General features: G+C 40.2%; 1 protein-coding gene across 2 annotated transcripts in view; it reads right to left on the bottom strand.

Annotated features, from left to right (window-relative positions):
- Window positions 1–20,175, bottom strand: part of gpc5c (glypican 5c) — a 95,944-nt gene that overhangs the window by 52,708 nt on the left and 23,061 nt on the right. Inside the window, exons 4-6 of one of the 2 annotated variants that reach the window (XM_068340182.1) lie at window positions 6,280–6,443; window positions 5,104–5,160; window positions 4,414–4,536 (exon numbers count right to left, since the gene is read on the bottom strand). In XM_068340182.1, the coding sequence (XP_068196283.1) occupies window positions 4,414–4,536; window positions 5,104–5,160; window positions 6,280–6,443 (344 nt within the window). The remainder of the gene's footprint in view (window positions 1–4,413; window positions 4,537–5,103; window positions 5,161–6,279; window positions 6,444–20,175) is intronic. The other variant, XM_068340183.1, reaches the window with a different exon arrangement.

Raw genomic sequence — 20,175 nt, 5'->3', positions numbered from 1 at the left:
TGGGAGGGAATAACCCCACCCCAACTTTTCAACCAGACCCAAATTGTTCGCGAACACCCCCATGCAGCACATAATTGTATTCTTTGTTCTTTCCATGCTCAGACGTTTACAGAGATGTGGATAAAAGAAGAACGTTAATATGAATTGTCAACTATTTTCAACCATCCTGCTCCCCACCCCCACACCTCTAAGAGCCACTGCTCTTAGCTCAGGCAGCATTTGTAAATAAGAACCTGTTCTTAATTGCTTGCCTGGTTAAATAAAGGTTAAATAAATAAAATCCTCACTGATATTGAATATGAAAAAGATTGGAGGAAGGAGGAACAGCTAAAGACCACCATGTGCCATCGATTCTGCAGACTTCTAATTCACCTAAACCTGTTTTACTCTTTCAGAAGAAAATTAAATTCAAAAACAGATGCAGGTAGCTACATTAGCTTATTTTTACCAACAGCAAGAAAAGCAAGTTTTCTTTGAAAGCCATAGAAATGCTTGTTTGTTTGATTCAGTTTTGATCCTAATTTTTTTTAAATGTAAAATAAACGTTCTTTACTTTGGTTTTTACCCTAAAGTTGTCCCTGTTCTCAAGAAATCAGAGACAGATTGGTAATTGTTTTCTCCTTGATTTCTCACTATAGCAAAATATTAAGTTAAGCCCGAACTTAAGCAAGAAGTTATTGTCTACCAAAAGAACTTCAGTCAATGAAACTACCAAGGTGAGATCCTCATTTAAAGTAATTATGGCCTAGGTGCTAATCAAGGTTTTTCTAATACTATAATGGCCTACAGCACTCTACGACAACACCCGTGTGTCAGAACATTCCTGAAAAAACACAAATAGCCTATTATAATTGTAATAAAAAAGAAAAGTGATGACAGTGAATCATTTCAGCCTGTGGTGGGACTGCTACAACAACTGACTTATCTAAATAAAGAATGGTGTAATTTTGATTGATCTTATCTTTCCAGAAAAGATGGTGCAAAGTGTTCACACATGTGAAGCTGTAGATGTTCTCAGATGTTTGAGCATATGCCAGCATTCACTTTTGGCTATAAGTACAACTGCTCAGCTTCCGCTCGGACCTCTGTCATCAGATGCCGAATAAAGAGAGGAAGGGAATTTCAGCTCCCAATGTGTTTGATGTGCTGTGAAGCGTTACACATGACCGTGTGTGTGTGTGTGTGTGTGTGTGTGTGTGTGTGTGTGTGTGTGTGTGTGTGTGTGTGTGTGTGTGTGTGTGTGCCCATTGAGCCCACAGAGGCTTTTGTATGTCACCACACAGAAAGTCCCACTGTGGTACCAACACAGCAGCATGCTCATTTTTTGGGCATATCATCTTTGAGGTCATTGAACATTTCTTCTTGCCACTTTAACATTTTCTAATTTTTGCCCTTCTCTCGTCCACGTTGCTGATTCCAGGCACCTTTCCCAGGCATGGTGTGGAAAGTAGCAGCAGTAGTGGCAATGGTGTCCAAGTCTTTCCCATGCAGCCTCATAGGAGGGTCTTTGTTTCCCCTCTAGGCTTTAGGGGACCCCACGGCAGGGCTGCGCCCCACTTCACTGACTCTACAATGAGTCTTTATGCTGCCAAGGCCCCCTCTTTTACATCATTGCATTATGCTTCCCTACTCAGGGACACAGAGAGGCACAAGGGGCACCATGGTACCAAAACGCCAAGCCTTTTCATGCCCTGTCCCGTCTGTCTTCCTCTCCCTGAGAGATGCCAATAGAGTCTGATACAGTGAGGGAACTTTGCTGAATAGGCCCAGGCTGGTCTGAGTAGCTTATGAATGGTGCCAAATGTTTCAGTAGGGTACTGTTTTCTCATTCAACCCAAGAACATTTGACACCAACATTTGAGGGGCAGCAGTGGCTCAGTGGTAGAGCAGGTCGTCCAATGTTCCTAAGATCGGTGGTTCGATTCCCGCTCCTGCTCAAAAAAAAACACCCGGAGTGTCAGCTGACAGTGGGAGGTGTCAGCTGACCTCCAGAGCACTGCCGAGGCGCCTTAGAGCAAGACTCCGTCCCTCTGTACAAATTGCTTATTTGGGTGCTCCACAAAGGGGCTGCCCGCCACCCTACCTCCGCCTGTGTGCCTACAGGCCCCCTTGTGTGTGTGCATGTGCTACAGGGGCCTGTGCAAACTAACATGTATGCACGCGTTTGCAGCACACACACACACACACACACACACACACACACACACACACACACACACACACACACACATAATCCAGGATCAGCATCTTCAGCGTTTCTCCACCTACTTACACCTACAAACACACACCCACACACACACACAAACACAAACACACACACACAAAATCCAGGATCAGCATCTTCAGCGTTCTTCCATCCACTAACACACTGCAGAAAAACACCCACATACATAGGTCAATACCATTATCTAAGCATCCCACCACCTACCCACGCACAGACCCCGACATTCCTCCTATATTAAACCCCCAACATAAACTCAATAAAAGGTCATTACATAACTTAACGCTAAAGGAACAGAGCCTGGGACAGAGATGGATTGACGACAAGCGTGGGCCAGAACATGCCAGTGGTACTGTCTACCCTCGGGGAAACAGGAGCCAACTGAGGCACATTCACAACCAAACTAACTAGAGTGTGCTTTTAATTTCCCTTCGGGGATCAGATCAGTATGTAAAATTAAATTTAAAAAAAAACCCACAAATAATGTCCTAGGTTTCAGTAGGGAGTGTGTGAAAACGCCCGAGAAACAACCACCTATGGCAGTTGAAGTGACAATAACTGGCATTAAACACATTATCTTAACCAGGCTCTTGAAGATAAGATTATTTCTTAAATTTTAAGTGGTGAATGCCTTGCTCAGGCTTCACCCTAGGCTTTTTTCTGCTGGAACACTATCACTGGCGCTGATAAAAGGGTGGTCTGTTCAATATCTCTGTTATTGGGAGATCCTCTGCAGACAGAATGGGTGAGCGGGGAGAAGAGAAGAGAAGAGAAGAGAAGAGAAGAGAAGAGAAGAGAAGAGAAGAGAAGAGAAGAGAAGAGAAGAGAAGAGAAGAGAAGAGGCCTTAAATTCCTATACACTAACTAAAGCCACAATCTCAGACAAATCAATTTAAGTCTGAAAGGAGAATATTAAAATGGTATTTTCAGAATATGAGACATATGTTCCTGTGCCTAATTCCTCCTATCCACTTATCTAAAGCATTATTCATGGTCTAATCCAAGCAAAACTTTGAAGCCCCAAAGATCTGATAAACAACTGAGAAGCCAATCACAAGGGAGAAGGCATCCGTGGAACTTTGCTTTCCTCTGATGAAGCCAATACTAGCAGAGACATGAGCTACAATCACTATTGTACTGGAAGCAAGTTTGGGCCATCACAGAAGGGGAACATAACCTTGTCATAATTGTGGACAACTGTTGAGTTTTGAAAGCGCTTAACGAACAGATCCAGTAAATCAGTTGCAGAGGCAAGCTGGCTCGCTATTCTACATCAATTCTTTGTTCTTTTAAGGCCAATTTAGAAAGCATACACACACACACACACACACACACACACACACACACACACACACACACACACACACACACACACACACACACACACACACACACACACACACACACATACACAAACACATGCACGGATGCATGCATAGGAAAACATAAATACAGATCAAGCATTCCAAAGAGCGATGCACCCACAAGGGTTCCAGAGACACACATACAAATCAGCACAAAATAAAAACCGCACAAATCTATGAGAAACAAACAAGAGAAAAAGGAACACATAATAATACAAAAACTGACTCTTATGCAAAACAGACGAGTGTCTAATAACTATTTATTGCCATTTAGCCTGCATTCATTCAATGTGAAGATGAGTGTAATCATTTCCTTATTTCCACATTCATTAGCAACAGCCGCACTGACTCACTCACAGGGACTTTGTTATTATATAGCAGGTTTGTCACCGCTCCTAAAACCTGAACACATCAACAGTCATTTAGTTATTTGTCTATTATCAGGTGAAGCCAGCAAGAGTGTCATGGAAAAGATGCACGCGATTCAGCTTCATCTCCAAAAACACTCTGATGCATGACAAAAACAACAACAACAAAAAAGTCATATGGCCTCAAAAAATGTGTAACAAGTTACAAGATGTTGCCTAATCATGACGAACTCTTTGCACTGCGCTGTTTACTTCACTTATTAAATCTGAGCAAGAACAGATATCAGGAAAAAGGGAACTGCCCTTCTGGGATTAATAAAGCTGTCTGAATCTGAATCTGAATCTGTAACGAAGATCCATCAAGATATAAAAAGAAATCAGATTTATTTTTTATTAGAATGAAATATGTGACAGTTTGGACTTGAATTCCCATAGCTGTGATTGGCAGGTTTCCTCTTACCTCTCCACCACATCATCTCCGCTCCAGCACGTGGCGTCGTCCACCACGTTCTCCCCTTCGCATAGCATCTCTGGCAGAGCTGCAAAGAAAGACTTGTAGCGCTGCAGGTACATCAAGAACTCCCTAAGGAAAAACAGACGTGGGGAAAGGCCACAAAGTGATTTTAAGTCATACCGCAGATCTTTCTAAATCAACAGCCATGATAAAAAACACAATTGAAGAATGCATTCTGTGATTATGACCACATTTTCTGTACCGCAGATGACAAACAATATTTAGATGCCTTTCAACGACGTGTGATAAATCTAAAGCTCGTTTTGTGAGAAGTCGGCACATTTTCTAAATAGCACTTTGTGATAAATTGCTTGCTTCCAACACATCCGATCGACACACACTCATCTGTGTTTTTTCAAGCTAAACAATGGCACGTCTTGACTAGATCCATATTGTTGCCATCCATTAGGCAGAACTAAAAGTGTGTGGGCTTTGACAGATTATGTGCTACAACGGTCACTGTTAAGAAACTCTTAGCAAACAAGGGCAACGGATGGACAAATATAAATGATTTTGTGAGGAGTAGGGGAAAAAAATGCTCAAAAGAAACACATTAAAGTAAATTAAGCATCAAAAACATGAGTTGTCTTTGCTCCAGTGTGTGAAGGATTGAGAGATGCGTGCATTCATGCTTACCTAGAGAGTGTTCTCAAGCTATGTTTATTGTTCTTGGAGGGTTTCAGGGGGAATGAGCTGGGAATGATGGGAGTTGAAGTCCAGGGGAGATTGTTGCAAGCAATGAGGATGTAAGGATATGAATTTTGTGTGGGAGAAAGGAAAAAGAAACAAAATGACGACATGACAAATCAATCAGTTGATCCTGGAAGAAGGTGATTATTCATGCACATGCAAAGAATGGATGCAACACAAATACATCAGTTTCCGCTCACGTCACACCGACAATGATAACAAATACTGGCATTCAGTGCATATGTTAAATCAAACACACAACCAAATATATGCACATGTGCAAAAAGTTATATAGTATTTGGAAAGCCAAAGAAAGTTCTGCTGAGATTCTCTTTTCATACTTTTTCCTCTTAAAACGAAAAGTAAATGTTGTCTTATTTTATCAAGTTTCATATTTTTCAGCGGTAAGCTGTTCTTTCCTTGCTGCAGTTAGCGATCCTGTGTCTCTGAAGTGGTCTAGTGCTCACATGTGCTTTAGTCGGGGTTGGCAGCGGGCGGGGTGCTGGATTGTGTTGCCATGAATGATGGTGGCAGTGCCAGGCCAGAGCTGTCAGCTAGGCTGGCATCAGCGCAGTAATTCATGTTTTGGGACAAGGTCATGGGGCAAAGCTGCAACTGTGTTCCGTGTGCATGTTTCTGTGTGTAATGCTATTTAAGCCGTATCCGGCTGCTGAGCGGACCTGGTGGTATGGCTGTCTGGGTAAACAGGAAATTGTTGGTCCGTCAAGATTAATCTCACCCGCACTCCCCCTCTCCTGGCTCAGTGCTGCCAACTGCAGTGGGCATAGGATGGATGCCTCAAAAGCCAGGTGGAGGACACAGACCCAAGCATCAGGCATTTACTCTGTGATTCTGTGGGCGTGTTTGTGTCTGACTAACCATATGAAGGAAAGGTGAAGTGGTGGCAGCTGTGAATAGACACTGGCCAAATCCTTAGATTTTGTCACACAGGCCAGATTTCCTTCTTAATTTAAATTTCCATTTGAACGATCATATGTTGTTTAACTCACCAACGGGCAAAAACAAGCTGGAGATGAATATTTGCCACAGAAGAAAGAAATGATTTACACAGAGCAGTGGTAAACTTTGCAATTCGCAGTGCGGTTTATTGTTCTGTCTTACCTCCTCAAGTGGGCAAACTGCCCCAGCCACTGCTCTGGGAGAGGTTTGGAGGGAGCAACAGATGGAAGAGGGGAAAATGAGGCCACCTTAGAGGTTGTGACCTCTGGGCTAGTGGGCTGCACGCTTGCAGGCTTCCCGGTAGACAGGCCACACACCTTGTCCACCTGTGGGCAGAGATAGAGCAAACACACACACAGACACACACCTGTTAGAGTTGGAAAACACATATGGGAACAGGCGGGGGAGGGTGCGTGTGTGTGTGTGTGTGTGTGTGTGTGTATGTGCGTGTGTGTGTGTGTGTGTGTGTGTGTGTGTGTGTGTGTGTGTGTGTTGGGGGGGGGGTACTTCTATAAAACACCAAGTGGCACCTGCGCAGCTGAGACCATATAAAAGTTAATCACAGTGAAAACATTTCATCATTTTGAATGCCCGTATTTCAATCATGGGACAGAAATCGTATGAGTAACTGATAAAATGTAAAATGGAAGACGTGAAGTGAGGCGTCTGATGGAAGGTGATGTGATAAGTGAGTGAGCTACTGCCAGAAGGCACGACAGTTCATGTAGAACATTCTACGACTTCAGGGAGGTTAATGGACATGCACGCAGTTGGCAATGATTGCAAAAATCTCTGGTGGCCTATTAAAGCCAGCAAAGTAGAGGAGAAGACAACAGGCGGGTTCAAGAGAATGCTTCAAACCAAGAGGCAAAATCAATGACAACTCATTTGCTTAAAAGCTTCTGGCTGGTTTTATTAAGTGCTCCTCAATTACAGAGAGAAACAGAGTGCAAAGGCTCTTGCATTGCTGGACCGGGTAGCTCTTGTGATCAATGCATACATCACTTTGTATAGAGAGATGAGTCATTCTACCATGTAAGGGCATCCAGCAGAATGTCATAATATCGAGCAACACAATTTATTTCTCGCTGATTTAAAAAAAAAAAAAAAAGTCTTGCAGAAAGAGGAAGCAACAAAGATGACTTCAATGAAGAGGATTTTATAATTATTACCTCATTGTTTTGAATTAGGGTTGAGCGGTGTTCATTTTTGACATAGCAATGACTAATAGTGCAGGTTTAAGAAGATATTTGCTATATTTAAAGTGATCGAGTTCAGAAATTGGCTTCTATTAAACATTAAAGTGATAAACTGACTGTAATCTCGTGGATCTGCAACTGAATTCCTTGCTTATGAAAACATAAAACCTCTTGTCCAAATTCCCTCAGAGACACTGCCTCTGAACACAGGTGTTTAGGACGCTCTGTGAGATGCCAAAAGCAACAAAGTATGCACCCAAACTTTATAAATTTAATCCGGGAAGGAATTGGCAAGCACATGAAGTGAAGTTGTTAGGTGAATGGGTATGTGCTCAAGCATGTCCACATAAGGATAGTAAATCTGACTCTGGAAGCAGCTGAAATATGTGCTAATAGTCACTAAATGTGGCTTGCCAGAATGCTAAAAATATACTTTCCCTCTAATGTGAGACAGATCCATCATCTCTTTTGCTTTATAAATAGTAGTTTAGATGAATAGATTTCAAAAGATGTTTTTTGAGTGGGGTTGTCATTGGCTTAGGAATCCAGGAGAGTAACTACCTGATCGTTGCACTTCAACAACACCTCGGCCTTTCTTTCCTTCTTCAACTCAAATGCATTCTGGTCTTAAATCCTCTGCTGAGACAGACACTCTGCACGGGGATGCCTGTTTTATTACATTAACCTTAAGTCCCTCTGGACCAATAAAACACACTCACATGTGGTAAAGCAGCTCAAAGCCACACAGCCACACACATGCACATCCAAACATGCCACATGCACACATTACATTGTGGCGGTGAGAAAAGATAGAACGTGGCAACTGCTTTGTCTATGCAGCCCATCAACACACTGAGTCAAATGCATGTGCTGCGATTCTTTTACAGTCTATTACTGTTTAATTCATGTTGCATTCTGTGGGTACAACATCATGTGTTCAAGGATTTATTGAGCCATTGTTAGAATCTGAAAATTGTAAATTAGATTTCTCACTGAACCAAGTTTTTGTATTTGAAGGTAGCCGATGGTGATTGAAGCAATTCTAAAATGTTTATTTTTATTATTTACTTATTACCACTAAGTTGTTAAATAAATTCATTCAGAACAAGAAGACAAACAACAGCTATATTTTTTTAAAGTAAATTTACAGAAGCCTACCCCATTTAAAGACTAACAAATCAATTTTTTGTTGTTGTACACACTTACTCCCAGTTGTTAGCGGGTGTTGCTAACACTATAATTACACACTAACAGGTGAATGTCTTCAAGCTGGAACGCAAATCCATCACGTGTGACTTGTGACACATTGGATCTTAAACAATGGATTTACTGTTATTTCCTGCATCTTGGTTCACCGTGTTACCTTGGCTTACAATTTAACAGAAATCATTGGATATCTGTTCATCATCATGGAGTTTGGACTTCATTGAACAAATGTCAAGTCAATTGGATAAAATATATAGGTGGAATCCCCTGTAAATTCCTAAAATAAATTTTTAAAAATTAAGTTAAGGCAGTAAGAGGCTCGACACAAGAAACGTTTGACACAAGTGACAAGACAACTGTTCAACAGTAATTTTCTCAATCAATTTGTTGCGTTCAATGAAAAGATTTATTTGGAACACTTCCTCTGAAAAGGTAACACAGACTCGCAATGTTGAATAAATTCAAGTCAGTCAACTGGACATCCCAGTGATCTATCATGACCTGCATGACTGAACGTCTACATACAATTCACGCTGTTGAGATGAGGGGAACCCCTTCAAAAATCCCTTATCTACTTTGTGACAGTACATAATAATCACTGCTGATACCGTATGTTTTGTGAAACACAACAGGATCTGCTTCATCTTATTGTTAAGTAGTGTTGCAATAGTCTATAGGCAAAATATATAGTCTCCTATGTTTAATGAATTCAAATCAATGTTGACAACATCTAAAATTATTGCTCCAGTGCAGCGTCAGTGTTGCAGCTTTAAAAATGCACTCCAAGGAAAAGCTGGAAAGATACTATGTAGAGACTAATGTTCGAAAATGACATGTCGTCTACAAACAAGGTGAACTAACAAATAACCAACCATGTTCATCTATGAAGGGCAGACGAAGGCACACATCTCGCAGCACTAGACTCAGTAAAACACTATTTATTCCAGGAAGCATTAAAGCTATAATTGTCAGTGGTGACTCATTTTACCATGTAAATGTGCTTAAACCTGTTTTTAACTGCAAGTAATAACAGTTCAAATACTTAACCAAAACGACAGATGTGGTTGACAGGAACCACACACTCCTTCCCTGTTTATCAAAAAAGAAAATTTGATTAAATAAACTCCGGAGATTTAAAACATATATTTCAGACACCATGAGATCATGTCCAGACTGAAGTGTTTGGAAGGCCAATAGCTCAGTGCATGTGACAGAGGGAGTGTGAGTGTTTGTACTAAAGGGGTGAAGCTGGCAGACTGTTCAAGAGGAGGGCGTGCAATGTGGTGAGCATAACTGAGAATGGTCAGTAAAAATAGCTACTAAAGAAATTGTCAATCAAAAAGTTCTAAATTGTTTTTTTATATATGTCATTCTTCCATTTGAGCTAAGGCTTCCTTGTAAAAGCAATCTCTAATTGATGAATCATAGTGAGGATAAAAATGTATTTGAGCTGCTACTGTATTTTCACTTTTATTAAATAGAAATTAATATAAACACATCTTACACACAAAATAGCAATATAAAAAAAACTTGTTTCAAATTTATCAAAAATCCATTAGGTTAGTAAAGTCTGATGATAGATGCAGGATAATAAATAGTAAACTATAAAATACTTAAGACTTAAAATGAGAGGAAGATAGTATATACATGAAAAACAGTCCAACGTGGTCAGGACTACCCCGTTTTATTTCTCTATCATTATAAATGGGGATTTAGATTTGATTTTGAAGTGAAAAAGAACCATACTTAAGTCTTAATAGCCGGTGTCATTTCTCACTTGGCTTTGTGTGACAATCTGCTTTTCTCAAAGACAAAAATGTAAACATCTGAGAAAAATATGAAGTTGAGCAGGGGGTCACTTGCAGTTCTGTTTGCATTACCTTATTAGTTTTCCAACCAAACCGCAAAGACGGGGTGCAAAAATGCACCACTTTTAAAAAAGAAAAATCTTTCTCAAGACCAAGTTGAGACATAACAGGGTCAACAGAACACAAAGCCATGGAAGGGAAAATAAACAACATCGTCATTATGAATCTTAAGAAATAGGGGCATACTCTTAAAGGTTGGATCTCGCTGCTGACTAGATAATCCTCAGGTTTGATCAGATGACAAGTTAATAATGACATGACATAGAACACGGCAGTAAATCAATTATTTCCTGACCTGATAATGGCGTGAGAATGAAAATCTGACAACTCGAGCACATGCTTATGTATGTGGACTTGTGTGTATATGCATAGGGGTTTGTGAACACCTGTTTCTCCTTGTTATACCTTTACAATTTCAGCTATTTTATGGCGCATTCCTTATATGATTGCCTGAGGACAATGACTGATGGAAGGCGGCAAACTGGTGGGGTGCATGTTGTTTAGATGGCAAGACTTTAGGGAAATACAAGGTATGTACTCTATGGGCAGCTGAGATGGCCAGTGAAATTTGATTTCTGCTGCTTGAAGTTCTGCAACTATGTGCATGTGTTTATGTAGTTCGGATTTACAGTGCTGCAATGGAAAACGCATAAGCTGTGTCACATTAAAAACAAAGGTTATGTCCAAGAATCACTTTTTAATGGATTAAACTCAACTCCAGATTCAAGTGAGGATATGCATGTGTACTGATACCATATGTATCATCATCATTTAATATAAGAGGAGTGCAAGACGAGGAACGGCTTCGAGCTAACCAAGCCCAGGGCCATCCCTCCTCTGAGGGAGTATTGGTTTACAGATAGCAGCAGTGGTCTTGTCTTTCCAGTTTATTTATCAAGGGATTACCAAGTAAAGCCAAGGGAACTTTCTCAGCCCCCTTGCATGCCAAGCGTATTGGATTATGGGATGCAAGGGCTTGCTTGGTCATCACCCTCGTGTTCCAATTTTCAATCATTTGTGTGTGGAATGTGCATATATATATATATATATATATATATATATATATATATATATATATATATATATATATATATATATATATATATATATATATAAAAACCCTAGGAATAGTACCATATTATTCTGCTCTGCCAAAGTGAACAATAGCTAAATGCAATTTCTAGTAGGGCTCAGTGGAGCTTATCATTTGGAGCCAAAGTGCAAACATCTTTCCACCACAGCAGTTGGCCAACTGAACTGAAATTTTACAAAAACAGCCACACTGAGATTGTGTTATATTAACTGTTCCCGACCTTAGCTAAAACAATATCCAGTTTCAGGCCAAGCCTTAGCGATTGTGTTCATTCATCGTTATGTATTATAGCCTGAATAACCACAGCTCATGCAACTACGAACTGTATTTCTGTGTCATTGCTGCATGCTTTAAAATAAATCTCAGGAATTTCTCCATAGTTTTTTCACAGTAGAAGCTCTTCCAATTTTTGTAAGTGTAAGTGTGTTTGCATATGTGCAAATATGCACATTTTATGACTCCACTGCGGTTAAATGCTTGAAGCTGTGAATTGTCAGTTTTCATTTGTATCCCAGAGAACGGCGCTTGGGTCAGCTGCTTACATCCATTATCCAAACCACAGCCACTGCCACCTGAAGACGTTGTGGGCTCTTAAACCACTTTTTCTCATTGTGAAATACCCATTAAATGAAAAAATGACATTCCTGTAAGTGACAGAAAAACATATTGCTCTAAAAAACACAGAAAAAGATTGAGCTCCATAGAGAATGGATCACCAGAGAAAGACCAGACAGCGTTTGGAATGGATATTTTGCTCAAAACCTTATATGAATATTTCAATGAAAGTTATGTATGGTAACAAACTGCCAAGCCGGAAAAGGCCAAGCAAATGAAAGCAGGAGCAAATCCAATTAACTTTGGCATTTAGTCCACCGCAGCTCCTAACGAAAGTAAAATATGCAACCAGCACACAAGCAGGGAAATGAGTAGAAAAACCTAAGCCAATGGATCACATGTTGGTGGTCTGCACTCTCTCAGACACAGGAAGATCCTTGTTACTTTGGCAAAACTGTTGTTGATGTTGTCTGATGGTTTTACCCAAGAAAACCAAAGTAATTTGAATTTCAAATCACTGCAGTTTTTGCTGTCAAGCTTTGGGGTAATTGTGTTTAAATAAGTAACAATTTTCATCTGTAATTGCAACACTTACGAAAATAGAAAAGGCAAGGCCTGCAGCCTGTGCAGGTTTTCCATTTCTATTTTAACATAATACATTTTTCATCATGTCAAAATGACAAACGCACATCAGCAGGCATAAACCGGCCATTTCTGGTGAAAGTCGTTGCTTTTTTTTTAAGTTACTTTACTTGCTTTTGTCCCGTCCATGACTGTTCAGGATAAAAAGTGGATAAAGTCAGAATACAATCAGGATGCAACCAAATGTAAATGTTTCCTCTTTGTTAATGCATGAAGGTGCCTACTTGGATTTTGCAGGACTAGCAGTGTTGTGGTGGAGGCCTTGAGGTTAAGGAAGCAAGCTTTGGACTGGAAAGTTGCCAGTTCAAACTCAGGACCATCTGGGAAAATCTGGGTGGGTTCAGGGAATAAGGATGTCTCTCTCCTCCCTCAACAACACTGTCAGGCTGTGTTTAACCACACAAAGAGACAGATGTAGGTTCAATGCTGTTAAGTTTGATCAGAGTCTCAGCACCTCAAACAGAGGCCTCCCATTCAGCCCCAGAAATAGGACAGGACATGCAGTGTACTTTGATTTTCCCTCAATGCAACACACAACAACAGACCTTAACTTTTGAGCACACAACAAAAAAACATGTCTGGATTTGTTAGCTGGCTATGGGTAGAGAAGAACAAGATTATATCAAACACTGACTACCTGCAATGAGAGGGGCTCACAGTAAATGAGGAAACCCAACAGGAGGTGAACTGGCACCTCTCCACTTCCAGCTCACACTCTGAACAGGTCTTCAACCAGCCACCCTCTGGTCCGCAGCCCAAGACCTAGTGGACTGAGCTACTACTGTTCTTTGCAGTGTTTGTGTGACCACACGAATAACAAAATTAGACAGGTACCCAGGCATATTAAAAAAGGGTTTATATAGGCTATATATTCTGTGTTCATTTAGGCAGAACCACAGAATCACTGTATCTCAAGGCCCATTTATGAATAGTGATATGAATGCAGCCACTTTCACTGTTTCAGATGTACTTTATTTGAGTATGTTTTCAGACAACGGACAAATACAAATGAAATGAGGCAAGTGAAGCTACACTTCAAAGATGGCACAACACGTGTACAAAAACTAGGCGCAAGAAAAAAGGGAGACAAAAAAGTTTCATTTAATGGCTTCATATATCATCGCTGAGGCAAATGTTTCCTCCACATTTGCCTCTATGAATTTACGACAAACATTATCACAACCTCCTTAGACAATCTCTGTATTTGATGTCGCTTTATATTTTTCTAAACTTCAAGGCCTTCCTGTGGTTGTATCGATGTAAACATGTGGACATACAGAAGTACGGTTAAACTGACGGATGGTTGAATCTGCTTGCGTACATGGAAGGAGCTTGGATAGGCCATTAGAGTTTATCACCCTCAGGCCTGTTATAAACTGTGATGATAAACTGTGGAAAAAAGGTAATTATCAGTATCATATGAAATAATGGTCCCAACCTACCCCTTTTTTATTTAATGACCACATTCAATTTAAGAATAGTTTAATGGTGGATGAAGATGATTGTTAAAATTTTGCTGAGAGCAAAAGTAATATCTGCCACACATACCATGGATGACTGGAGTAAAGAAGTGGAAGTGAAGTCCAAAATTCTGAACGTGGCAATAAGTAAGTCATCAGATTCTCCAACAATGAAAGAAAGGCACTTAATTAAAATCCATTCATTCATTCATTCATTCATTCATTCATTCATTCATTCATTCATTTAGTATGGTCATTAAGAATGTTATGTGAACCTAGCCATTCTTGTAAAATGTGTAAATTATTACAGCATTTTAGACTAGATGTCATAAATAATCAAATTCTGTCAACTGCAGCTCATCTTTAAGGCTTCAATATAAATACCCTCATATAATTTACACACTGATAAAACATCAGGGAAGTGACAGCAAATGGGCAGCATGGCAGTGCTGCAGGTTCGGGTCCCGTTCTGTGCGGAGTTTGTATGTTCTCCTTGTGTCTGCGTGAGTTCTCTCCGGGTTCTCCGGCTTCCACCCACCTCCAAAAACACGCACTTCAAGTGAATTGGCTAGTCTCGCATTGTCCCTAGGTGTGAGAGTGTGTGTATGAGTGTGTTTGTGTGTCTGTCATGTGTCTTTCATGTGAGTGTACTCCATCTCTAGCCACAAGTTCGCTGGGATAGGCTCCAGCAACCCCTGTGTCCCACAACAGCAAAAGAAGCAGTATTTGAAAATGAATGGATTAATGAATTGTAACAAATGACTGGATGATGTGGATGAGATAAGACTGTGAGCTTGACTAATAACTGTCATCTGGAAAACATCTTTTTTTTCCTTACACATCTGGTTTAAGAACAACATGCATTCATCTTTCATGTATATGGTAATAACTAAATCATGCATCATATGTGATTTTTTAATCATCTAATCATTGATCAGACGTAAAAGAAACATGATCTGCAGCTTTAAGCCACGTCCTGAAATAGGTTTCTATCTGTTTCAGTGTTAGCCCACTCCTGGGCTAATTGTAAGGGCTCTCCAAATGGCCTCTCCCAGAAAGCCTTGAGTGAAAGTGTAAAAGTGATTTACAGCATTGCTCCTCTCCCCTTGCCTTCTCTTATTTTCTCCAAAGCCGATTCATCATCACCATCTCTCTTCATTCTCTCTAACTCATGCGGTCCCCATCTTTCTCTTCAGCTTTCAACCTGCCATCTCTCTTGCCCTCCATTCTCTCTCTCTCTCTCTCTCTCTCTCTCTCTCTCTCTCTCTCTCTCTCTCTCTCTCTCTCTCTCTCTCTCTCTCTCTCTCTAAATGTTGGAATAAAATCTATCTCTCTCTCTTTCTCTCTCTCTCTTTCTCCCTCTCTCTGTTTCTCTTTCTGTCTCTCTGTCTCTGTCTCTCTCTCTCTCTCTCTTTCCTGAATGCTTGTGTCCTCGTATATCTCAGGGAGAACACCTTGAGACTAATCAGTAAAGAGAACACTTGGTCTCTCTCTTTCTCTCCCCCCATAATACAGCTAGTTTAACATGATCATATCACTCACAGATGATTCAAATATGTGAAGATCTTGTTTCTTTTTGTTGATTTTTTGTTTTATTTTTCTAGACAGTGTCAGAGGATTTGAGTTGTGTTAGAAAAGGTGCAGGAAAAAAAGCCAGGGGAAGGTCAAGCGAGTTTATGTTGTCTTTGTCTGCAATATGGTGGAACTTATGAGCACAAGGTAGGAAAATAAGCTGCGGATAGAAACTTCAAGAGTTGAGAGATCCCTTTTGAAGCCCTCCAATGAACCGGCGATTGCCACTAGAATCATAACACAGATGCAGCAGGCATTAACCTCACAGCAGCAGCTGCATGATATCATGCCAGCAAGCTTTAAATGAAAGGTGTTCAAACACCAGGCCATTGGCACCTACGCATCAAGTGAGAATCAGGGGGCAGGAAAATGACAAAAGAAGCGAGAGCAGGTGTATGTAAATAGTGACAGAGTGGGATAGGAGCAACATGGATTAGGAGTAAGGAGTGCTGATATGAGGCAGAGAACTGGTAAGGGATGGGGATTGATAGATCATAGAGGGAATAAGCCGACACAGCACTGTTTTAAACACATTAATTCTAGACACATAAGTACAGTACTCAAATGAGGTGTCTACAAACTCTGTATCAGATCACTGCATTTTTATTTAAATTTTGGCATCATAATTAAATTTTTAATTGATGAAATTATCAATAAAAGCGATGTTGCCGGCATTGTTTGTTACATCCATGTCTGTCATCTTGTGACATGTGTCTCCATGTAATTTCCCATGCAGCTTTGTGGACTCTGAAGGGAAATCCCTCATTAATTATTATTCCTTCTCTGAACAGTTCTTTGTAAGCGACTATATATTGACATGATTTCCCGATTATATGATTTTGCCTATCTTAGTCATGGTCATGGAGAGAAATAATACTCTGGAACATACCACTGGTGTATGTTCAAATCCAAATGGACTGGCAAAGCAAACAATCAAGTGGCAAATGTTCACTGCTACAACTGCATTACCAGTATGGAGGAGAAGAAACGGTGGAATGTTTTTGTGAAGTTCAGAGCTGCATATTTTCAGTGGTATAAGGCAAGGACTGAAGGAGGTGGAGGGAGGGAAGACGGAAAATCTGTTCCACAGAGGGTGTGGAGGAGAGAGGCAGCACCCGCTATCATTAGCTAATGGACTGATCAGTAAGTCGGTCGACTTGAAGGTTAGACTAAGTGCCAAAGACACAAAACACTTGGAAAGATCAGTTACCTTAAATCTGAGTACTTTTTGAGTCATGTCTGCTAATATTATACCATACGAGACAGACATACATTATTTGAAGGCTTTTTTTTTTTACAATTTGACTTATTTGTATCCATCCAGCAATGATCTTGTAGATGAGACAATCAAAATCATCTTGTCTCCAGCCGCTACTGGCTTGTGGGTCATGGGTCTGCCGGGGCCTATCCCAGCTGACTATGGGGGAGAGGCAGAATAAAACCCAGACAGGACGGCAGCTCATCTCAGGTCTCCCTGTGCAGTTTTATTTGCTAATGACAGAACAATCAGCATTACATTATAACACTTAACTTATTCATATTTGATGGCACATAATGTCCACTTTTTTACTAAAAAAAACAATGAACTTTAAGAATTCAATCAGTCTTTGTGTTCACCAGATTTACTTACAAAATGCAGTACATAATATCTGATGCATGAGCCCTCTAAGAAAAAAACCAATGAAACTAAACTATCTTGCAAGATGACTTAGTGAAGAAGCATGGAATTATGGGAATGTTTAGAATCTATAGCACATTTCCAACCCTTGTTTTGTTAAATTGAGTATAATTTATACACAAAGCATAAGGTACAAAAATTGATCGTAATCGTGTAACGGACAAATATGTGTTAGCTCAGAGTGACATATATATACATATATATACATATATATATATATATATATATATATATATATATATACACAGTGTGTATATATACAGTATATATGCGCATGTGACTTGACTAACTAGAGTGTGCCACGAATTTCCCTTCAGCGATTAATCAAGTATATATAAAAATAAATATATAATGGGTTGCAGAGAATAGTACAGGGAAAGTAAAATAATAAACTGTGATTAAGAGATGTTTTATTCACACCAGTTTCTTTATTTTCTTCCAGAACAGACCTCTAAAATGTATTTGCAATGAGAGGCAGTGCAGCGAGGTGCCGCCGTGGTGACTGGAAAGCTTCCAGTCATTCCGCTGGCCCTTGTTTCCATTATCTAACGGCCCAGGCTGCTATTATCATTCCTCCATAAGACTCTAATGAGAAGTGGGGGTAAAACCGACAAGAGGATAAGGTAGACCTACAAATCAACTACTCTAATCTGGAGCACTGGCACTGTTTTCTCATAAGATTATATAGGTCTTAGTGAGCAACTGAGTGAGTGAATAAATGAGTGGATGATTGTGTGAGTCAATGCATAGATCATTGTTTTGTAATGTATCTTTCATCATACTCTTCTTTAACAAGTCGAGATATAAAGCTTCACTCTAGGTCATAAGGTTTTATCATTTTAATAACAATACCAATAAACAGCGGCCTGTGGCCTCTGAAGATGTGCAGTCTGAGAAACACTGAGATGAACTCAATAGAGCTGCATTCAGAGGGAGAGACCCTAATTAAACAATGTAGCTAGCACTTCAACAAGGGTTCACTAAGAGTAGCCATTTTTTCTGGATACTTTCCAATTCTCTCCGATTTGTGTCTATTTGAATTGATCCAGCCTCAGGCTTCCCTGATATCCATCACCATACCCACTTCCCTTTGACCCACGTTCACACTCGGTCTCAATGAGAGCAGGAATACGTTAAAGGAGAATGTATCCACCCCACCGTCAATGGCTGCCTTTCAGCTTCACTTGCACTGGTAGTATTGTCCCAGGGTGGGCTGCATATTTAGGCTCCTTCTAGGACTTCTAAAAACCTGATACCTGCCCACTGCACAGCAATGTGTCTGCTTGTGTGCAGTACATGTGATGTGACCCTACCACTACCCTATGACGTATTACAACATATACTGCAGACTCTGTGTAGTCTGCTGCTGTGTAAGGTAGCAAGGGAGCAACCACAAAATGGTTTTGGGATAACATCCCAGTGTAAAGCCACACAGTCACAATAATTTCTTTAATAACAACTCTATAATATTCAGACTCTGCAAGAAAGCAGAGTTGCTTCTTTGTGCTTGACTTCACACATACAGCATGAATTATAAAACTCTGTGAGGTATTTGCACTTTGTTTGCTTTGCAGAAACATAGTAACGATAATGGGTGTTAAAAAGCGGGTATACGTCTGAGAGTGGGTTAATGGCGGTATAGTTGTGCATTGGTGACTTCAATTTTCCTTGACAGACCATTGTGGCTTTACGAAAACATATTATGATTCTTACTGGCATGTAAGTAAGTAAATTTTCATGATCCTGTTTGCACTCTAGTCCATGTGGAGCAATGAGAGTGAGAGAGGGAGCACCAACATTGGGCTGGGGATAGCTCTTTTAACACAATCTATTCCCATTTTCTCATTTTTTCTGATTGGCTGGATCTAGTTTGTATGGCCTAGCTGGACTCCTTTTAATTCTGCGCCGCTTGTCCGCATGCCGAACTCTGTGCTCCAGCATCGCCTGTCACCCCATGAATAGCAAGCAGGCATACATACATGCACATAGTTCCATACACACGCGAAATTCAAGCTGGATCTCTCTACATAGCTGCATTAGGGTCAGTCTTTAAGCCTGGGAACTGATCCTTCTGTCTGAATATGCTTGTCCATATACTGAAAGTTAATACATTTAGTAGTACACCATGCATTGAATTTGAGTGTTAATGTTCTTTAATAAGATAAAACGTTCATTGCTACCATCATACGTTTTCCACTGAAATTGTAACAGATAACAAATGTGATTCTCACCTTTGGGGTGGGGGTAAGTCTATCACAGGAAATGATGTTACTCAGTGCATGCTGTTCACGTAATTTTGATGTCAAAAAAAGTCCTGAATGAAAGTGATTAACCAGGTGTGGCACCACTGTGGGAGAAATGATTGAATCAAATTGCAAACAAAATCACTTGAATTTGAGACGATGGCAAAATACTTCATAACACACTAATGGTCTCACACGTGACTGGAAAATGGGAGTCACTTGCGGTGTGAGACAGAAAAGCATTAACGCATAGTGGGGTGCATGACTCTGGTCACTTTGTCCAATCACAAGTTTTTCAGGGATCACAGCTTGAGATTTTATGATAGAAATTAAATTACAGAAAGTTAATCCCAGTGATGTTCTTGTACTTGGAAATTTTGATGCTGGATTGAGGGAAAATCTTCACTTCTGTCCTCCTTGCTGATTACGATCCGGAAGGGGTAGCTTGGTGTGAGAGTTAAGATGTAAATACACAAATGGCCTTTTGCCAATAGAACAGCAATAAACCTTCTGCTTACTCAATAAATCGTGACTGGGCTAAA

This window comes from Antennarius striatus, chromosome 18 (assembly GCF_040054535.1).
Source record: "Antennarius striatus isolate MH-2024 chromosome 18, ASM4005453v1, whole genome shotgun sequence".
Taxonomy (NCBI): domain Eukaryota; kingdom Metazoa; phylum Chordata; class Actinopteri; order Lophiiformes; family Antennariidae; genus Antennarius; species Antennarius striatus.
This window is presented reverse-complemented; position numbering and strand designations above follow the sequence as displayed.